The following is a 23,874-nucleotide window of genomic DNA, read 5'->3' as shown; positions in this document are numbered from 1 at the left end:
ACGAATAAAATTTCTAAAATTCTTTACCCGTTTGTTTGATAGCATCTATGAAAAAAACTGATGAGAGTTTCACAAATGTTATTTTCAATTGAGGAACACGATATAACAATGTTACGATTTTTCCTGTTTGCGTGACGACATTTTCGAAAATCTGACCAGTCTATTTGGTAGCATTTCCTACGCTCTGGACTGTTGTTCTTAGCCCCAAGAGTAAATAATCTTTTCCAATTGTTATTCAGGAAGAAAAAATATATATTGTACAGTTGATAATGAAACATGAACAAATTTCCCATCGTCGTTTTAAAGAAAATCGTCCGAAAAGAATTTACCTTGAAGAGTGGGTTTAGTGGTAGAGCGTTCACCTCTAGTGCGTTTGTCTCTGGTTCGATCCCCGCTCATGCCAAGTGAACTTTGTGGTGGACAAACACCGTGTGCGTGGGTTTTCTCGGGGTTCTCCCGTTTCCTCCCACTTTCTTCATTCCATAATTCCATTCATTTCTTATCATCACCGTCCCCTTTAGCCTAGCCAGCATAACCGTTGGACGTAAAACTTAGAGATTTTATTTATTTTTTCGAAAGGGAAAAAAAAAGTTTTGCGCTGTATTATAGGATTGATGATGGATTATTGATTCGTTTTATCCCTTTTCGAGAAGTATTGTTTTTACCTGTTTTTATTTATTTTCACCCTTCAGTAAGCCACTCTTATGTCGGAGTATTTTTTGTTGAAAATATGACTTGTATTTAGCGTTCCATTCAACAGCAAGGCTATATGAGACGTGAACGTACAACTTAACATGGGGTCCGAACCACAGGAACTCCCGCCGAGTTTGGGGATAGGAAGGAAAAAAATCCTATGGAAAATTCAAATTTGGTCCGGACACACTAAATAGTATGGCCTTTGTCATTACATTTATCGGGAAGAACGAATAGACATGGAAAAATAATCTTCCTCGGTATAAGGGGCGCGGTGGCTCAGTGGTAGAGCGTTCATCTCCGGTGCTTGGGGTCTCTGGTTCGATCCCAGCTCGCGCCGTGTGGACCTTGTGGTGGACAAACGCCGTGCTCGTGGGTTTTCTCGGGATTCTCCCACTTTCTTCATTCCACCATTTCATTCATTTCTCATTATCACAGTCTCCTTTAACCTAACTGGCATAATCGCGGGACGTAAAACTGAAATATTTCATTTCATTTTTTCTTTTTCGGTATGTAGGGGACAATAAAATGTACATATCCTTCGGAATCTCTAAATTATTTATTTATTTATTTATTTTTGTAGTATCATCAGACTTTTTATATTCTTCTATCGTCACTCGAAACTAAAAATGTATTTCTTTGTTTTTGGATATTTTGAATATGTTGAAATATTGGAAATCCAGCAATTGACAGCGCTGAATTATTGATGAATAAAACGTTCTCGTTCTAAGCACATAATCTATAGATCCCTTGTAATCTAAAGTAAGACGATAAGAAATAAAAACTGTTTCGTTTACGAAGTGTGGCTTTTCTCCCACTTTGTCTGTTTAAAGGGAAACCATGAAACAAACAAGTCTGCTTACAAACTTTAAGAAACAAGACCACCGTTGTTAGTTTTCTGTGCATTCTGCCGTGAAGAGACGGGGTATTATAGCTCTTCCTACTCTGTGACTTTATGAATAACGTACTCCTTATTTAACTAATTCCAAGTCTTCGCTTCCCGGTCAGTGATGCAGACGAAGGTCAAATGAATATATGCTGAGCTAAACTAATGACAGCGTCAGCGGATATATGCTTGTTATTAGATGAGTGACCGCATTAAATAGTACAACAACGTGTTGTCATTTATCATTAGTTTAGATCAGCATTTATAGGACAAAAATCTATGGTTATTTGTTACACATTTTACGTCCTGAAAAAGTGCTGTGAAATGATTAACCGTGCTTTTGACAATTCCAATTTTAATGCATTTTGAAGTATCTTACGAAATACTTTCAGTACAGACAATTTCGATTTTATACTTGTCATGTCATTAAAATAACAGTGCCGTTACAAATCTCTTCAGGGTCTCAATGCAGCAGTGTATTTGGACAGCCGGTAACTGAGTTGGCACCAGTCGAGGAGGGTATTTAGCAACCTCCCGGTCAAGGGTGCCGATTTCTCTGCAAATGGGGGGGCATTCAAAAGCAGAAGGCATATATGAGGATTTTAAGACAAATTGAATTCAAATTATGCCAAATACTGTATATTCATAAATAAAATGCGGTTGCCCACATGAGCTTTGAGGGGGGGACCTCGGCCCCCTAGGATCGGCGCCCTTGCTCCCAGTACAGAAGGTACTTGTGCCTTTCCCCCTCTAATCAGCGAGTTACTTTAATGATATAGTAGTTGAAGCTAGAAGCCATAACAACGGCCCCTGTTGGATGTGTGGGGCTTTCTCTCCTCGGGAACCCTTTTTGCACCAACGACTGACCCTCCGTCTGAGAACGAGAATTAAAAGTACAAGAGTAAGGGACGAAAGAAAGGCGGAAAAGAGGAACAAAAATGAGAGAGAAAACAGCGATTAAAGTTATATGATAAAAACAAACAAAAAGTACGCATTACCGAAAGGTACCGGACCAAATTAATGTTTAGGCCAACTTGATTAAATAACAATTGTATATACAGAGTGTTTCAGAACAACATCGACAACGTTTGGTTGGTGATCCCTGGCACCAAGGTAAGACAAAAATTATAAACCAACCTGGGTAGACAAACACTTCCTTTCGGAGTTACAGGGTGCCGAAAACATGAACAAATAAACTTTAAAGGTCCATAGCTCAAAACTATGGGAACTACCATAGTCGGGACAAGCCTTCCCTTAGGAAAGAGTATGTGTCCTATCCTCATATCCAAGTTTCAGAATCCTACGGTACTTCCGCAACAATTTTTATAGAGGTAGTTGGTAAGCAGACCAAATTATATGCCGGTAACCAAACTCCCTCTATAAAAATTGTTGCGCGAGAAGCTAGTGGAGAACTTCAAAGACATTGTGTACAAACCACTTCTACCTCAAGATGGCGGTCAACTGAAAAAATGAAATGAAATTTTTGAGTTTTACGTTCCACGTTTATGCCGGTTAGGCTAAAGAAGACGGTGATGATGAGAGATGAATGAAATGGTGGATTAAAGAAAATGGGAGGAAACGGGAGAACCCCGAGAAAACCCACGCACACGGTGTTTGTCCACCACAAAGTTCACTTGGCGGGAGCAGGGTTTGAACCAGGGACCCCAAACACCAGAGGTGAACGCTCTACCACTGAGCCACCGCGGCCCTATGACGGTCAACTGCAAAAGCATATTACTACTGTATCGCAAACTGTTGATGAAAACCTGCTGAAGTGGATCTGGGAAAAATTCGATTACCGAATTTTTGTTTGCAGGGTAACATAGAGGGAAGGGGGGCTCACATTGAGTATTTATGAGTTACTTTATTACAATTTTTACCACTCAAACTTGGACAGTTAGAGTACTTATGTTTTGGATTTTAAGTAATTCAAAACAACACCGACAACGTGTGGGAGGTGATTCCTGACACCAAGATAAGACAAAAAGTATAGACCAATCTGGGTGCACAAATGCTTCCTCTCAGAGTTATAGGCTGACGAAAACATGAAAAAAATGAATTTTAAAGGACCATAGCTCCAAAACTATGGAACCCACTAAAGTCGGGTCAAGACTTCACTTAAGAATTAATATGTGCGCTATCCAAAAATATATATGTTTCAGAATCCTAAGGTACTCACGCAACAATTTTTATAGAGAGAGTTTGGTTACCTGCGTATAATTTGAAATACTTTCCAACTACCTTTTCAAAAAATGTTGCGGAAGTACTGCAGGATTGTGAAACTTGGATACTAGGATAGGGCACATACTAATTCCTACGTGAAGTATTGACCCGACTGTGGTAGATCATATAGTTTTTAAACTGTGGACCTTTAGAGTTCATATTTTCATGGTTTCGGGAGCCTTTAATTCCGAAAGGAAGCATTTGTGCACCCAAGTTGGTTTATACTTTTTTCTTTCTTATCTTGGTGCCAGGAATCACCTTGCAAACGTTATCGGTACGGAATTTAAATCGTGCAAACCATTTTGATACATCCTGTATATTATTCCAATATTTTAATTTCTTTAGATATGTTTCTTATCTTTTTTGTGCATGTAATCAATCAGTGAATATCTTTAGAACATTGTTGTTTTTCAAGGTTGAGTTTTATACGTTTTCTCTTTCTATTTTCAGTCATGTCGGAAAACTTTAAAGCCCGCGAGATAGGTCTTCGGGCCCAAAAGAAGATTCTAAGTCGGATGGCGAACAAAAATGTCGCCAAAGTGTTCATCGATGATACAACGGGCAGCCTGTTGGACAACGTATATAGACTGGCTAAAGCTTACGTAAGTAAATAAGATAAATAAATAAGTAATAAAAAAAGTTTATTTAGACGTCTCATATAGTACTTAAACACAAGATAAGTATACAAATCTCAGTCAAAATATGGTTACATAAGAACATGTTCAGATTAAATTTTACAATAAAATCAATTGTATTTTTATTTTTAAGTTTCCTTTATTTATTTCTTTAGTTTAACATCCGACTTTTTTGCTTCGAGGCTAAAGGAAATGATGATAATGAACGAAATAAAGGAATGAAAGTGAAAGGAAATGGGAGAACTCCGAGAAAACTCACATACTTGATGTTTGTCCACATAACTTCTCGCGAGGTGGAATCGAGCCGAGGACCCACGCTCCAAAGGTGGGCGCTCTACCATTGAGCCACCACGGCCTTTTTTAAATATGAAAATTAAGTTGAATTTTTATTTGAACTTTCCACGGTTATTCCCTGTAGGTTAAAGAAGTCAAATGTTAATAGTGGTTGATTGATAATCGTACAATTTGTGGGACGACAAAATTAAGCATTAAAATACACCGAAAAACCGGAGACAAAATGTTCTCTAAGATTCATGGCTTCGAATCGAATCAGTGGTGCTAACCTGGAACCTTATAAAATCCCATCTCAAAAGGCATAAATTCCCATTTTGCTCTTAAATTTCCCACATGACATACTATTTTTAAAATTTACACGATATGATAAAATTGAAACTACTGTATGTCACTTTCTTTCTTTAAGAGTCTTCATCCCGGCGAAAATAAAATACCGCTAATTTTACATTAATTATGTGATATCTTCAAATAGATAAAAGATAATCGAAATGTGGAACAAAAGCGCCCTAGACAATATCATTTTACGTGAGAAACCGTTATCACGACTCACTTATCTGCTTTCGATTTCGAGCCATTTTGAAAATCGGCATTTATTTTCGCGTTTCTAAACAGCTGAAAACGAAAAGCCACTAGGTGACTTGTGATAACGATACTTCACGCAAAATAATATTGTCTAGGGCGCTCTTGTTCCACATTTCAATTATCCTTTATATATTTGAAGTTATCACATAATTACTGTAAAATTAGCGGTATTTTAATTTCGCCGGGATGAAGACTTAATATTTGAGTGAATTATTCGTAAATTCCTATCTTTTAAACTTCTAATAAATATTTTCCTTAATTAAAAGAGACTATTGAAATTGTTGATGAAAATAAGTTTATTTTGTTATCAGAATTTAGTATTTCCATCAAGGTTTTGTCCCATAATCTTCTACTGAATGTAGTGAAAATAGACAAATTTCATTCTTCAGTTATTTCGTATGGGACGTTTCAGATATTAGCTGTTTGCCGTTTGGTGCTTTACTTTCCTCCGTTCATGACGTCTTTTTAAACTCCAGAGTACAATTTACGTTCCTTGGTGTTTGTTATTTTGAGATTTACAAGTTTCTGCATAAATCAGTTTCACATTAACATGCACTTCCCAAGAACAAAATTAGTCAGTTACCACTGATTTCTCGTTTATTCAAGCGCTATTAGAATACTTTTCACTCATAGGGAATTTCGTTGACTTTGATGAAATATATATATATATATGAAAAATCCCATATATACTGCCAATTTTGATAAAAATTCCTTTTATCTGTACTCCAAAAATTATTGTCAAAAAATCCCACAAAATGGAATTTTCACCCACGAATTGATATCACTGGATCGCGCCAGAGACGACGCCACCTTATGGACGTCATCTATACAGTAATATTAAGCGTGCCTCTTCCCTTCCAGCCATACAATAAATACCTAGCAACTGACATTGAGAATTTGTCTTAGTTTTCATTTTTTGGTCTGAACAAAGATTTATGCTTTATATCTGACATTCATACTAAATATCGAACAACGTACAGTATTTTCTGTAATCTTTCACGACAATAGTTCTGTAATCGTAGTAATTTTGTGACAACATTTATATTAGTAGAGGTGCTGCCATCTCTTGTTCCTGTGGTCATTATGTTCCACTTTGGGGGCTCAGTGTTAGAGCGTTCATCTCCGGTGCTTGGGGTCCCTGGTTCGATCCCAGCTCGTGCCATGTAGACTTTGTGATGGACAAACACCGTGTTCGTGGGTTTCCTCGGGGTTCTCCCGTTTCCTCCCACTTTCTTCCTTCCACCATTTCATTCATTTCTCATCATCGCCGTCTCCTTTAGCCGAACCACCATAAGAGTGGGACGTAACATTGAAAGATATGTTCCACTTCGTCGCCGATTATATTTTGTTTCTCGTAAACCACTTATAAATAATTTATGCCAGATTTTATTATCCGTCATAAGTCATGTCCATATTAAGAAAAAGAAAGTGTTCTGTAAAAGTGTTGTTTGGCAGTTGTTTATAAAATAACACCAGTGGTGTGTTACTAAAATAATATCTCATCATGCCAGGCGGTTGATTAACCGACTATCATTTTAACATTTTACTTCAAAATGTGATGGAATTGAAGTAGCACCACGCATACGTCAAAATTCAACACAGCTCGGGTGATACAAAGCCATTGTGCTGAATTAAGACAACTGCTTTATACTATGTACTAGCAACGAAATGTAAAGTATGCATTATAGCGCCACAAATGTTTGTTCATTTTGCAATTTTTAATGAAAAAAACTGTGCATGAGAATTTACCCTTAAGCATGTCATTTTTGTTTAGCTGTATGTGATTTATATATTGATATACTGTATATCTTATATCTGAATAATAATTTAGTTGAACAGAAATTAAAATTTAAGAGTTAATGATCATTTTAGGCCCTCATCAACCATATTATATACGAGGAGCGTCCAATAAGTTATGTACCTAGACAGGAAGGGAGGGGCGGAACGTAATGACGCTTGACTCGCACGCCAATACCACTATGGGGAACCCCTCTGCACAATTTGAGGTCAGTCGGAACAATGGAGTGGCCGTGAGCAGTGATTGTGTTACGCCGCGTAGCGAATGTTTGCGTGACGCCGCGAACAATGGATTTGCAGAAGTTTTAACACCGCTCAATCATCAAGTTTCTCACTAAAGAAAAAGGGAAAGGACCTGGCTCGAAACCAGCCACAGGGCATGAATATGTTAGGGGGGCCAAGTCATTAAGAATTATCTTACAAATATCTAAATTGTGAATTTTGTATTGAGGTCTGGAGGAGCCACGAAAAGTTTAGAGGGACCAGGCCCCTAGCCTCCCTCTGGTTGCGGGCCTAGAAGGGACCGAAGGAGATCCACGAGCGACTGGCGGAAGTGTACCGGGATGCAGCACCGTCAAACACTTTTCGTCAGACAACGAGGTCCAGCAGGCTGTTTCCCGAGTGTTTTGCAGTCCGAGACAAAGACTAATTTTCCTCTGAGATTTCTTCGCTAACCACAAAGTGCGTTGACCTCCATGGGGACTACATCAAAAAACAGTGATGATCAGGTGAGCCTGTCTGCATTCTTTTCTGTCTAGGTAGATAATTTATTGGACGCCCCTCTTTTATTAGTGTCATAATGGAGAGCTTGTTGAGAGTATATTTCAATATTGGTTTCACTGCAATAAATGGCATGATTCTCATACATAATCTATTTTTAGGTTTACAAAGAAATTGCTTTATCTCAATTTTCTCGTAAACTAAGCATGAGGATTTACACTTACGGGTATTCTTTTTGCTCAGCTCAATTAAGGTATATCGATTTGTATATATCTAATCGTTGGACACTTTTTAAACGCCCCTAATATTGTAGAATGGAGGAGGTGTAAATTTAAATACATTATTTCATTAAAAGCAATAGATATAATATGTTTAATAAAATACTGTATATGTACAAAATTGTAAACATTTTTACGTCATTACAACGTATAAATATTCCGATTTAAAAATGAAAGATGGCCTCTGCCATATTCTGTCTTGGAACTTGCTTTGCAGGACTTCACTCTCTCGCTTAGATTTATAATTACTTTCGCACATACTTGTTTGTTGAAAACACAATTTCCTTCTTGAGTTCGTTTGCGTAGTTCGTTTGCGTAGACCTTTGGGATTTCAGAAGTCCCAATAGGATGTAGTAGCAAGGAATAAGATCGCTTGACCTAGCTGGCCAGTTTTGGTCATCACTTCAAAAGATGATTTCGCCTGGGAATTACTCACGCAGCAAGGTAGCCGTTTTGTGGGAGGTAGCATTATCTTGTTTAAATAGCTATATTATAATCGGTAACCATACTTCGATATCGTTTTCCATTAAATTCTCGTTCTTATCTTGAAAAGAAATATCATCCTTTTACTCAATCAACTCAAAATCCACACCACACAGTTACTTCTAAGAACGGTGTTACCAACCTGATCACAAGACAAGTTGCATTAATCAAACTTGGCATTTTCTAGTCGGAACGTTTTGCGTTGTAATAATGTAAAAAAATAATAATAATAAATCATTCTTCTTCAAAAGGATATTCTATTAAGCATGTTAAATCCATCGCTTTCGTTAGGACACTCTTTACTTGAAATTCAAATAGAGACAACATTTTAATGGCTGCATGAGCTAAAGTGCGCTTGTTCTTTTCTTTGAAATTCAGGGGACACTTTTTTTTTAATAAATATAACAAGAGAATTATATCATGAGAGCGAAACTTGCCCACAGATTACCTAGATTAATTACCTACCTGAGGTAGTGGTGTAGTCCACATAATTTATATTTTGATCTTTTTTTAAAATCAAGTTGGCGACACTGAGTCATTCCACACCTATATACCAATTCAGTGCTGCCAACTTGATTAAAAATGACCAACATATAAATTATGTAGAGTACACCAGTATCTCAGGTAGGATTTAACGGTTAATTGATAAGGAAAATGAAATATTTCAGTTTTACATCCCACGGTTATACCAGTTAGGCTAAAGGAGACGGTGATGATGAGAAATGAATGAAATGGTGGAATAAAGGAAGTGGGAAGAAACGGGAACCCAAAGAAAACCCACGAGCACGGTGTTTGTCCACCACAAAGTCGACACGGCGCGAGCTAGGATCGAACCAGGGACCCCAAGCACCGGAAGTGATAATTGATAAGGATAACTCTTATGGGTATAGGGGACCATAAGGGTAAATTCATAAACATTTGTTCAGTGATTTGTCTCTAATGTGGGAATGAATAAACACGCTATTTCATTGTATTCATATAAATAGATAAATACTGTAGGTTCGAATAGTGGCTACACCTTAATCATGACGATCTTCAAGACGTCCGGAACACCCTCATGGCTATATGGTTAGCGTACACGCCTTCGGTATGGAAGAACCGGCTTCGATTCCCGGTGGAATTTGATGTGGTTTGGATACCACATTAAACTGTACAGGTCTCATATAGCCTTGGCGCTGAATGGGACGCTAAACTCAAATCAGCCAATACAAGACGCCTTGTCCACTGTTGCTTTCCCTTGCACTTGTCGTTGTTTAAATATATTCTGTCTTTTATCGACTTTCTCCCTACCTTTCTTTCACCTTTGGAAATCTAAATCCCACAAGTATATATTTCACCGTAATGCTTACAATCCAAAATGAAACATGTAACTATTTTCGCTTTATATTCCGTCGTTTTAGCACATGGTATATATAGGAAAAATAAACAAACAAAAATAGCCTGCTAGTTACCATGACAACGACCAAAATGTGATGTCACACTACTTCAGTCCATTAACTCGGTGGAAATATACCAGAAGGGCTGTCTGAATGTGGAACATTGTTCGGCTGGTGTTCGTTGTTCTTAGAGGCGATTTCTAAGGGGGTCTCGAAACTTCATTATTTCCCAATATCATTTCTTCAAATCTTGTTTATAAACATAGAACAAACAAAAGATCTAACGAAGCATTAGGAGACGTGTAGTATGGTACATTTGCTGTATAAAGCAAGCCTTATGGTCAGATAGTTGATTCGAATAAAATACAGAAACAACTCACAGATTTGTCGCTACCATAACATATTTACGCATTTTGTTTAATCGTATTTCCTCAAGCTACTGACTTCTTGAGTGTGTAAGAAGTGGTGTTACTCACGAGACAACTCGAAATATTTTGTCGTCTCGTACAAAACTTATGACCCATTTTTTTTTTTCTTAATTTAATCTGGAAGTTAAGGGTCTTCACTACAGCGAAATTAAACTACCGCTAATTTTAGTTTTTCTGCAATATCTTCAAAACAAATAAAAATATTCGAAAAGCGGATACGTAGTGAACTAGATAATACGATTTTTCATGTGCTACTGTTATCACAACTCATCTATCTGCTTTCGATTTGCAACTGTAGCTAGATTTAGCATTTTTTGCGGATTCTGTAAATAGCGGCATACCTAAAACAGATAGATGAATTGTGGTAAAGGTATCACATGCAAAACCATCATGTTTAGTTCACTACGTTTCTGCTTTTTGAATATTTTTATTTGTTTTCAAGATATTACAGAAAAACTCTAAAATTAGCGGTAGTTTAATTTCGCTGTAGTGAAGACCCTTAACAGAATTCTTTTGTGTCTCTAGAGGTACACGAAGAGTGTGATACAACAACATTTTAACTATGCTTATTATTGGAAAATGAAATGAAATATTTCAGTTTTATGTTTCTCAGTTATGCTGGCTAGGCTGATGGAGAAATGAATGCAATAGTGGAATAAATGAAGTGAGAAAAAAAAAACGCACACAGTATTTGCTCACCACAAAGTTTACACTTGGCACGCGCTGGGATCAAACCAAGAACCCCACGCTCTACCACTGAGTCACCGCGTCCCCTCATTGATTCAGGTTTAACATATCAGGGCTATATAAAAAAAGGAGCCCTTAAAGTTAAATCCGAACTACTACTTGTGTCTGGGTCCAAGATGTAGTACCTACACTGGGACTACGCCAACTTAGTGCTGTATTCTCTTATCCACGAATGGGCACAAAAATGCTTCAAAGCTCAGACTTTCTAAGGAGTTTAGTTTGTCAAAAGCTCCTTTATATATTTACTGTGTCCATGTATCCATCCGCGATCACCATCCATTTTCAGCCAGAATGTGGAGGGTCAGAAGTTAGGAATCTAGTTCCTTGTTGGAGGCGATCCATCCAGTTGATTCGAAGATATGGACAATCAAAAATTGATATTATGAATATTATTTTTGCTTGATTGACTACCCGCAGTGCTGTTGAGATTAGCGGAGTAGTATACTGCTCAGGATACAGAATGTTAATTTGTCCGTGGTAGGGACGGCCAAAATTTTTCGGAATCCGGATTCCGGAAAATTTATTTTCACGAATCGGAAACTTCACTTTCCGGAATTTTTCCCGATTTTACTTTCCGGATTCCGGAATTGGCCATCCCTAGTTCATGGAATACAACGACGCTAAAATGCAATTAAATTACATTCTCCTTGACAAATCTAGACAAAATATTTTCTAGTTTCAAACATTAATTCGTGTCAAAGTATATTTGATTTAATTTGAGATAGAACGTTGTACCAAAAAACCCAAACCAAGCTCCTTGGCGTTGTGTACACCATGACAGTGTTACTTGTGTGTGTACTCTTCCCGTTCTTGTAAATATTTTAGTTAACATTTCTAGTGTAAATATATGAAAATAGTGATTTTACGTAGGCCAACATGTGTATGAAGTTAAAAATGCATTATATATGTTTGTATATGTGGAGATCATGTATATTCGGTCATATATGGAAATCATGTAAATGTAGAGATTTTACTGAGCTCGTGTAGTTTTCGTGGTTAGCGTGCTAGTTTCGAAATTATGAAGTTCCGGTTTGAATCCGGTGTCCAACTAGTGTGACGTAAGATTTTATCAGTTTTTTCCTCACATTTCCATTATCCAAAACTCGAGATGATACTTTTAACTATAATTCCTTACCAACGTCGTTCCACTTTCTCTTCCATCATTATTAAAGCCAGTGGCGGATCTAGAAGGTAAAAATTAGGGGCAGCCAGAACCCAGACTATGATAGGTATATCATGAGTTTACAATTTTTCATGGGTTTTGCCGAAGTTTTCAACTCAACTCTCTTGCGATGGATATTATGGCTAGATTGGATGTTGACACTGTGGACCTAAAGTATTGTTTTACATATTGCACAACAGAAAATCTGCAGCAGAAACTATATCTAATGTTCCAAAAATTTTTAGATGAAGAATAAAAGGCAACGCTTGCTATAAACTTTCAAAAATATATAAATAATAGCTTTATTATTATTATTATTATTATTATTATTATTATTATTATTATTATTATTATTATTATTAGTTGCCACTCGAAAAACTGGGAGGCTTAGACCCTCCCGGCTCCGGGCTAAATCCGCCACTGATTCCATCAGTCTAAAGCAATGATTCGTAAAGTGGAGTCCGCGGAACCTAGCCAGGAGGTCCGCGAGGCCTAAAAGTTGAAATGTGTTGTAATAAAATGAAACTCACAGGTGTTATGCAAGAAATATTTTTTTAAGACAAGAAACTGCAGCTGTGGGCAGTACGAGTGCAAAACAATAACTATTCATCATTTCCAGTGCTCAAGAATTTCATTGACTCTTCAAGTGAAGAAAACCCTTTGCTGAAATGCAGAAAACACTTGAGGTCACTTCAAAGCATTAGCTGCAAGTTTTCGTGAATATTTCCGTGTCCCCCAACCTGGTAATAGTTGGATTGAAAATCCCTTCACTAATGTAGAAATCAATGACATACAAGGTATGAATCTCTGTAACACAGAACAAGAACAGCTGTTGGAACTATCCTGCGGTACTTCATGGAAAAAACGTTCTTAAAGAAAATGAACTCTGTTGATTTTGGTTGCGTGTGCGTTGTATGAAAAATTGTCTAAAAAAGGCATTGCAGCATTTGATACATTTCCCTACCACTTACTTATGTGAGCAGACTTTTTCTGCTCTTTGTTGTATTAAAACTTTAAAGCGAAATCGTCTTAATGTGGAATAGGACCTAAGATAGATAATAACAAAACTTATTCCAGATTTTAATGCAATTATATATATATATATATATATATATATATATATATATATATATATATATATATATATATATATATATATATATATATATATATATATATATATATATATATATAAAATTCATTTCTCACATTAGTAACCTCACATTTAAGAATTTATAAAGTGAATTTCCTTTTTTTAAAAAAAAATAGTCTTGAAAGTTACTATATTTTCAATTGAAATTTCGTTCACTACGAAACAATTATGTATCTTAAGAATAAATTACTTATTGCATTATTTTTCTTGATCTTTTTCTTGTCAGTGGTAATCCTAAGTAGTATATATATTTTTTAATACAATGTGAAATTTCGGGTAGCATTGCAAGAGGGTCCACAGATCACTTTCCGAATGAGCAAGGGGTCCGCGTGATCGGAAAGTTTGAGAACCACTGGTCTAAAGTATCCTGAAAGGCTGCATCAAGAAGCTTATTGAATAAATAAACATCTTTCAACTGAAAAAGGCAGCTGTTTTTTTTTTCAATTTTTACGCTGGATTAATTAATATTAGGTAATCATTTTCTTATTGTAATAAATAATCACTGTGTGATTTTCTTTCCCCCCCCTTTTTTTTTAAAAAAAAAGCATGTCGAACTACGAGAACAAAAAATGTTGATACTGTTTATTTATTATTTTTATTTTTTGGTCTAGAGATAACAGAAAAAAATAATTGTGTGCTGTAGCAGATTCATGAGATCCAGGAGTCTATCTGGCGTTTGGTTTTAATTGGAAAGGGGGCGGATGCGAGGTCATTGAATTATGATCCATGCGTTTGAATTTCCTGTCCTTGCAGATATGACTTGTGCTTCTGGATTCGCGCAACTTTTTTTCCAATGGTCCCACTTCGTTGGCAGAACTGGAAATTTAAGGTCTCTTAACAAAGGCATAAAGATTAATGATTTCAGTTACTTAGGTCTACAGCCCGAAAATTAGATGGGTGGAATAAAATAAATATAAAACTCAAATTATTATGCTGATTTGCAAGTATATAGTATATAAAAGATCTATTTGGCAGGTATAGAACAAAGATTATTTTTTTCATATATCATATGTAAGTATACAGTAACATAAAAACTAACGTTTGATACAAAAAGAAAAAAATATTCGATATTCAAGATCGATGTAAATCATTTTTGCATGAAACCAGTTCCACTTTTCAGTGAAGCGGGATTATCTACTGTACAGGGGTTCAGTTAAGCGGGATTATATAACCCACAGGGTGTAACTTGCCCTATCGAATGAGTTCTATCCTTCGGTAAAGCAGGAACTCCCTCTTGGCTACATGGGTAGCGTACGAGCCTTTGCAGCGAGAGACCCAGTTTCGATTCTCGGTGGAACCTTATGTGGTTTTAGATTCCATATTAAGCTATAGGTTCATATCTCCTATACCTTCCCTACTGGGAGAGATGCCAAACTCAAATTTATCCAGCCCCCGCCAAGTGAACTTTGTGGTGGACAAACACCGTGCTCGTGGGTTTTCTCGGGGTTCTTCCGTTTCCTCCCACTTTCTTCATTCCACCATTTCACTCATCTCTCATAATCACCGTCTCCTTTAGCCTAACCGGCATAACCGTGGGACGTAAAACTTAAAGATTTCATTCCTTTTTTTTTTCAAATTTATGCAACAACCAACCTTTCATGTCGTATGAAACCAGGTTTACCCAGGTCAGTGAATCGGGAATATCTAACAAATCAAGGGTTAACTTGTGTTTATCATACGAAACTATGATTCATTCCAGATAAGCTGATCACAATACGCTCATTCATGTCGTCTAATAAATGTGAATTTTGGTGTTCTTTCCACCAGCATTCCCGCACGTGGAGGTATAGAATAAATGTAAATATATCTAAAAAATTGGTTATAATTTTCTTAATAGCTACATATATTTTAAAAACACTTTATTGCATTTAGTGAGATAAGCAACATTTAATAAAAAGTTAAATAGTAAATTTACATGAACCGTGCTATTTTTTTTGATAGTCGGGGTTGTGAAACGATATTGGAATGACAGACAATGATTGGGCTGGGAATTGAGTGAGTACGTATTGTATTCATACAATAATTTCATATTAATATGCAATCCAAGAGCAAATACATTCTGTATGGGATAAGAAAAAACATGTGTGTCGTTTAGTCTTTTTATAAAACAGATGTTCTTACATTAAAAAGAAAAGGAGAAGAAAAGAATTTCAATAGCATTGGTTTAATTTACAACCTCATCCGACTCTTAAATGAATGAATTATCGGGGTGTCTATCGGTCACGAAAGTCATGAAAAAGTCACGAAATCAGAAAACGGTCATGAAAGTCAAGAAAAAGTCACGGAATTTAGCTTTGGGGTCACGATCTTGTTTATCTGTACAAATATAAGTACAGACTGGAAAATTTTGTTCTATAAAACGTCAAAATTCAGCGCAAAAAATGCCTATGGTCGGCTTTAGACGCTACCAAATCGCAAGCAAAGCACACTTCTATCGCCTGCGTGAAAATTCGGTCTAATTCGCACTCAAATTCACTGTTGTGAATGTTACGAAATTTTGTGGTTTAGAAAATAAAAGATCACGAAAGAGTCACAAAAATTTCATTTTGGAATTTTAGTAAACATCCTGATTACGGAAATTAACTTTATGAACAATGAGTTCTTACTTCTAGAAATTTCAATTTTAAAAGTCCGACTAAAGTAAACGTATAGTACAAGGACGAGTCGTAAGTCTTGCAATATTTTTAAACACAACATATCTATATTCATTACAGTTCAATGAAAGCATATTAATATTGGAAGTATAGCATCTTCTGTTGGACCGTCTACGGCCACCTTCCCGCCAGTTTTCCCGATCCCAAGTCGATACCACGTTTTATCCTTAGAGGCAAACAAGTTAGCCACTGCTGTTTCCACCTCCTACTGGCTGATGAAGCATTGTGATTTCAAGAAGTGCGTCCTGGATCGGAACAGGTAGTAATCGGAAGAAGCACAGTCAAGATATGCCGGGTATGGCATCACTTCGATGTCATCAAGTTTTTTTTTATTATTATTTTTTAAGTCGTTGTGGTTTTGCGTTAACCTGTTGTTGCAGACTGTGCTTTCGGTTCATTAATGCAGGGTAGCAGGGTATTTGTGGTGTAGTGCAGCGTACATCCACTTCACCTATTCGGAATAAAGGTCGCCATTGACGGTACGACCGTTAGAAAGGGACTCAAAGTGAATTACCCCCTCGTAATTTGACAGCACACAGTGCGTGACGGCTCTCGAAACGGCTCTGTTTGACGACCGGTTCTTGAAGTTGAACCTGGCTTACCCATTGTTTATGCACATTCGGATTTCGGTAAAAAAAACACCCACTTTTCGTAGCATGTAACAATAAGTTTCAGGAAACGCACATCACGTGGCTTTTGCAGTAGTTGTCTGCATACATTCACTCTCCTCTGGACCTGAGCTGGAGTCAACTCATGCGACACAATATGACATCTCCTGATGGTTTTCACAAGTTCGTGAAGGTGGCGCAGTACAGTGGACTGGGACATGCCGAATTTGACAATCACCGTGTGCTGATGGATGGCATGTAGTATGACCGCATACTTTGTTACCCTGGGGCGGCCGGACCCTGCCTGATCTTCATTTTTACAACCTGCACGAAATTTCTGGAACAAAGGCGTTACTATGTTGTAGTTCATTGCATCTTCCTCTTTCGCATGACAAATGTTGTGTTGCTGCCGCATTGTTATCCCCAAATCCAAACTCATATAGTAACATTTCACTTATTAGATGTTCAGTACAGATTGTCATTGCTACTAAAAGCTAACTGAAAATACTGACGGTGTGGCGGCCTTCGTGTTAAATAGCTTGCTTACCACACTAGCTTTTGGGCCAGTTTGATCTTGTACTTGCGGTCAATCATGGCGTACACATGTGCCTCTGGTTAGTTCTTGGAAATATTACAAGACATATGATTGATCCTTGTACTTAAATAATAATCAACTTCTTGTAAAGACAAAAATTAAAAACGGTAATTTTTGGTAGCGTGGTTTGACAGGGGCTAAAAGGAACAGCAAAGCCTTCTCAGCATCAGGTTCAAGAGAACTGGGGCAAAAATTTAGATTTTACACTATACTGTATCTTTAAAAAGTTTCCCCTCTCTCTCAAGATTAGCGACTTGTTTTCCCCTCTTGCAATGGTAAAGAGGTGGGGAGAAGGGGAGCTTGTTTTGATTGCCTATCGACTTCTGGAATGGATTATACCGTAGTTCTACTCTTCAGTAAAACAGGATTATCTAATATACAGAGTGCTAACTTGCCTTCGTCATATGAAACCAGTTCTACTCTATAGTGGAGTAGAATTATCTAATACACAGCGGTTAACTTGTCTTTTCTCGTATGAAACCAGTTCTACTCTTCAATGAAACAGAATTATCAAATATGCTGAAATTGACTCGCCTTTGTCGTATGAAACCAGTTCTACTCTTCAGTGAAACGAGATTATTTAATACACAGAGGTTAACTTGCCTTTGTCATATGAAAGTCAAGCCAAATTTCAGACAATTTTAACTTCCTTCCGAAAAGAAATTACTCGAAAAGAGTCCATAACTTGTTTTAAAAAAATCATCAACTGTTATATATTAACTCATAGGACGAAGAGAAATCTACGCTGTAAGGTTAATTAACGTCTTGTAACACGCAGGACATAGCACAGTGAATTAAAATAATTATAATAATATTAATAAAATAGCTAGACGCTTTAGTGGATGGTGTGGCTCAAAAGCAAGTGGTTCGATTTAATTGGAGCGTTCAGAAATGTCTTCATTGGAAATTTCAGAATGGTTAGAGACATTACCCCATGCTGTAAGGGTCGGTGGACCACCGATGAGCAACTTGCGACATCTCGCCAAAAATTGTCCGGCCGCGCAGCGACGATCCGCGGTGGCCCCACTTCCGTTTGGAAAATTATACCATCAGTTTTTCCACCAGCGGCAGAGACGCGACGAAACGACAATGAACCCCCCCCCAAAAAAAAACTCCCCCAAAATATGTTAAATCGTCTATATGTGTGACTTGTTTACATTAGGGTGGGTCTAAAAAACACTGAAAAAGTACCAAGAAAAGTACCCCGCGGTGAGCGTGAACCACCAACCTTACGACTGTTAGGCGCGTGTTCTTCCGACTTCGCTACGGAGGCATTGAAGAAAACCTCGCTTGTAGAGAGATAAACCGTTGAGGTCTTTTTAATTTAGTCAATCAGAGTGCTTCTTTAACAATATATATTCAACGATAACCGTTTGGAATCTGGTAAAATGAGTTCGCCATGTAATTTTATAACAAAATGACGTGCGTCTATTTACTTTATTTGATAATTCTTCCATATTCAATTTCTAATGATCGGCGACAGTTGCCATCTAAATTCATACAATTAAACGCACTCATCTCGAGATTTTTCACTTCATGATGGAGAGGCAGAGGTTACTCTTGACCCCCGGAGCTCACTTTAGGAACAATTCGTCAGGGAAATATATATATATAACAATAACTTCATGCACATGACTAGCGATAGTTCGTGTTGGTCCCTTCGCGATTCTCCGCGACGAATCGAAGAAGCGCGGACCAAAATAAAGTCCTCGCTGCTACGCGGTGGTAACTTTAACACACTGACTCTAGATATCTGTTTCGACTCGATGAAACCCCGCCGCTAGTGGGACACTAGCGGCAATCCTTCGACTCGTCGCTATATCGACGACCGACATTTACCAGCAGGTGGGCCACTAGGAGTTGGCGACGTTTGCAGCATGGGGTAGTGATTTAAGATTTTCTCTGGATGAAGGATGGACTGCAATTATTACGGAAACCTTTATTCATGAAATATGAACAAAATTATAACAAACATTTTCGGAAAACCGTTCGAAAAGAACTCACTCTAAGAGTAAACTACTACTTCTAGGTATTTTTTTAATGATAAATTAATTGAATCAATCATTTCGAAAAGGTCCATATATCCACCAAAGTAAATTGCTGAGGAGAAAGAAAAAACTTTGGATTGCAAACTCGACGTGTACAATTTCATCGATAATATTGAGGCAATAGGATAGGATATGTAACATAATGTGGCCACACAATTAGGCTTTTCACAGAGGATGCGTGTTTCTTCGCGTACGCCTCGAATTTGCACTAAAATGAAAATGTGATGGGGATGGACATATAGCCTTTTCGCAATGACTGATTCAATTGCAGGATTGTTAAGCGAAACATTTCTTTTTGAAAATAAATAAAGTAGTAACATCGGGGGGGAAAACTCACCCTTCTGGATCATTTGCAGTGGAAATCACTGATAGTGTATTGTAAATTGTCAGTGAAACGTTTACTTTAAGTTACTCCCATTATGGGGGCTGGAGAAAGTTGGAACTCGCACTTTCTGAGGAATCTTACACAAACCTTAAGTTTAAAATTTGGTCGGGGTATGTTGAATGGTTTAGTCTCCAAGTATGCATATCTATACATTAGTACGGACGAACAGAGTCCCAACAGACATGCAAGAATAGCTCTTTTTGTGCATATAGGGGCCATGGAACTTGTAATACTGTTGAAATTTCGAAGTGATTTTTTTCACGATCACTCATACATTCTTCTCTTCTCCAGTCATATGGGGTCGCGGTGGCTCAGTGGTAGCCGGTGGGTGTAGCCGAGCGGTCTGAGACGTTAGGCTGACGATTATGAGGTGAAGCCCATTGGGGTCCGAATCCCTCTGAAGAGCAAGGTTGGAATTTTAGCTGTCCTCGATCTTTCTGTATTCGAGTCCCTGTCGAACGTCCATCACCTCTAGTACATAGGGTCCTTAGTTCGATTTCAGCTCGCGCCAATTGAACTTTCTGGTGGACAAACACGGTGTGCGTGGGTTTTCTTGGGGTTCTCTCCTTTCCTCCCACTTTCTTCATTCCACCATTTCCTTCATTTCTTATCATCACCGTCTCTATTGGCCTAGCTGGCATAATGGTTGACGTAAAACTTAAAGATTTCATTTCATTTTTCTCCAGTCATAGTTCGGAAGTAATAATAATAATAATAATAATAATAATAATAATAATAATAATAATAATAATAATAATAATAATAATAATAAGGTTAAGAACATAACGAAGAGTCTTAATTTTATTTACTTACCCTAAAAGACTAGTTAATATGGTTAGTTACTTTCTGTATGCGAAGTCCGATTGTGAAACATTCTCCATCCATCATGTATAGCCTACCATTATCTTTTTCAAAACACCGTCACTCGTGTGATGATCCTCATACAAGTCGTCTTTCACCGTGCTCCATTTATAGACACGGTACAGTAAACTGATGTGGGTCATTTGAATATAAATGATTGGAAGTTTTTTTTTTTTTTTTTTTTAACTGTCATAATGTTTTTAAGATTTCGATGTCCAAGTATGGAGCTATGTAAAAGTCGAATGAACAAACTGTAAAAATAATAATAGAAAAAAAATCGTTCTCATCTTGTTTCTATGTATATCAACGTTTTTCAGACCACTAAAAGAAACTTCATTTTAAAAACAATAACAAAGCAAGAAGCACAATATTGCTTGGGTATGAAAGATGGTAAATATGAGAATTCATAAACCGCCCATGGAGAGATATGCAAGATCAGAATCCTGACCTCTCGAAATACTTATAATATTTACAATATGTAATAACACATCTGAAGCCTGTTTCAAATCTGTCTTCTTTCTATAAATGCTGATGAATCTTGATTTGAAAAAATGAAATGAAATCTTTAAGTTTAACGTCCCACGTTTATGCCGGTTAGGCTAAAGGAGACGGTGATAATCAGAAATGAGTGAAATGGTGGAATGAAGAAAGTGGGAGGAAACGGGAGAACCCTGAGAAAACCCACGAGCACGGTGTTTGTCCACCACAAAGTCCACACGGCGCGAGCTGGGATCGAACCAGGGACCCCAAGCACCGGAGGTGAACGCTCTACCACTGAGCCACCGCGCCCCCCCGAATCTTGATTTGATTTTTAGATTAGCATCCCTTCCAGCAGCAAGGCTATGTGAGACGTGGATCTACAGTTTAACGTAGAATCCGAACCACATGAATCGAAACCAGGTCTCCGATGCCAGAAAATGATCTTGTTTGTGGTTGCTTCACGGGATAACGGCGGAACTTTTTGAAATAAATTTTTGAATGTAGTTAGTATCTGCCTCCAATAAACTTTTCTTAGTATGTCAGTTTGATTAAAATCCTTATTGAAAGGGTGAAGGGGTTTCAACATTTATGCCGAAAATAGAGTACTGTACCTCAGGAGTCTCTTACTTGGGAAGGTGAAAATTCGTTATACAAACATTTCATTAAGAATAATCAGACACGTCTCTCAACTTTCTCGATAATTCCTTTTCTAGGGGGAAGGGAAGCGAGGGGGCAAGTTCTACAATACTTTTCTCAAATCCTAATATACATTTCAAATATAGCTTAGTTCACGAATCTCTGTCGCGATTCTAATTCTTCGTTGCCGTCAATCGCGGCAGAGATTCGTGAACTAAGCTCTATTTTGCACAAACTTGTTCTTCCCGTGCGATGAAGGGCATTTCATCTAGTATGTGTATAATATTTTAGACCAATTCATCTCCTCCATCCCTTACTTCCCACCTGGATACCATCTTGCTATTACAACCATCAAGGTTATGATTGACTCAAGAAAGAAACATGAATCAATTCTAAAAGGAAGGAAAAAAGACAGAAGAAAGAAGCGAAGAATGAAAACAATATATGTTTATTTATTTATTTATTTATTTATTGGATATTTGTATTTGCTTTTGCACATTATCAACCAATTTTTTTTTGTACCATGCCTAAGTTTTTATTTATTTATTTATTTTACTCGCTGTATACAAGGAAAAGTAAGATTTCATATACAGAAGATCAGATGTGCCATTCCTCTTATTGGATATGACCAAAAGAAGAAAAATATTTTCCCATATAGTCACCATTTCTTCTGTATTTAACATCCTGCGATTATGGCCTGTTAGTTTTTTTTTTTTTTTTTTTTTTTTTTTTAATTTAATTTTTCGCCCTACGATCATGGGCTGTAGGCAAAAGAGGAGAAAATAAAGTATACCTTTCGTGGCTGAATAGCTAGAGCTTGGTCCCAGGTTTCATTTCAGGTGGATTCCTTAGATACGAACCTCCAGTAATGGTTTGGATTCCAACTTACAATAGCAGGTACAATCTTAAGCACCCTCGGTGCTGAGTATAAAGGGATGTTAACTTTTAATCAACCAACCAATGGAAGATAAAAGTAGGTGAATATTGATGGAACATTTACTGGAGTGAAGAGAGTGGAAGAAAAGGAAAAATATCTCGGACAAAACGGTGTCCACCACAATCTTACACGACGTGAAATGTGTCCGTTACATGGAAGTGAATGCTAATGAAATATTATCCATAATTGCTGGAACCGTAAAGCGTGAAGAATTATCTTCTTCAAAGTACCTGCATACCGTGCAGAGAGGCTCGGAATCGAAATTGTTTTCCTCCTGATTAGAAATTAGAGGTGTAGTATTTAGATTCTATTTGTTCCAAGGCTAATATATGAACGATCAAGATATAATAATCGAATGTCTCGGGTAGCTGGTTAACAAATTTATCTTCAGTGCATTACATTTCCAGTTCCCTTTCTGATGGTAGCGTACTATCAAATACGTACTAATGATGCTATAAGGAACTTGCTGTAATTAAATTATAATTTTCTTCAGTTGGTAGGTTAGACATGATTAATGTATTTTATACGTTACACAATTATTTTTTTTCCGGTTTATCATATATACCTAATTTCAAAATCGTTACGTCACAGCAAGCAGCGTAACAGGAATAACGTGATACTTTAAATGTGTCACAATACCTCATATTACGTACAAATTTCAAGAATTCCCGTTGGTTTCAAGTGCACAATATTGTCATACCTAGGAACTAACTTTACGATTTGGTATTTTTTTTTAAATGAAAGTTAACTAAATATTCAGTAATGATCGTGTAATAAATATTTCTTAGTACTTTCTAAAATCGTAATTTACAGATAAGTGCTTCTCCAAATAATTTAATATAAACCAGAAATTCGTACACGTACTCTGTTGGAGAACATAGTAAAAGGGGCCGCGGTGGCTCAGTGGTAAAGCGTTCACCTCTGGTGCTTGGGGTCCCGGGTTCAAACCCTGCTCCCGCCAAGTAAACTTTGTGGTGGACAAACACCGTGTGCGTGGGTTTTCTCGGGGTTCTCCCGTTTCCTCCCACTTTCTTCACTTCACCATTTCATTCATCTCTCATCATCATCGTCTCCTTTAGCTTAACCGCCATAACCGTGGGACGTAAAACTCAAAAATGTCATTTCATTTCAACATAGTAAAATGTTAGACTATGCCTTGAGAGCTCAAAAGTCGACAACTCTTGTTACAAATAAAAAGATAATAACAGAAAGG

The 23,874-nt window shown here is 37.2% G+C and overlaps 1 protein-coding gene across 4 annotated transcripts in view; it reads left to right on the top strand.

Annotated features, from left to right (window-relative positions):
* The window catches only part of sigmar (Tumor necrosis factor alpha-induced protein 8-like protein sigmar), a 349,328-nt gene that overhangs the window by 298,617 nt on the left and 26,837 nt on the right, over positions 1-23,874 (top strand). For all 4 annotated transcript variants that reach the window (XM_081733677.1, XM_081733676.1, XM_081733674.1 and 1 more), the window contains one exon: positions 4,253-4,404. In XM_081733677.1, coding sequence (XP_081589803.1) covers positions 4,255-4,404 — 150 coding nt within the window. In that variant the 5' untranslated portion in view covers positions 4,253-4,254. The remainder of the gene's footprint in view (positions 1-4,252; positions 4,405-23,874) is intronic.

This window comes from Thermobia domestica, chromosome 12 (genome assembly GCF_964235325.1).
Source record: "Thermobia domestica chromosome 12, izTheDome1.hap1.1, whole genome shotgun sequence".
NCBI classification, from domain to species: domain Eukaryota; kingdom Metazoa; phylum Arthropoda; class Insecta; order Zygentoma; family Lepismatidae; genus Thermobia; species Thermobia domestica.
Note: the sequence above shows the minus strand (reverse complement) of the source record. Positions and strands in the feature narration are given on the sequence as shown.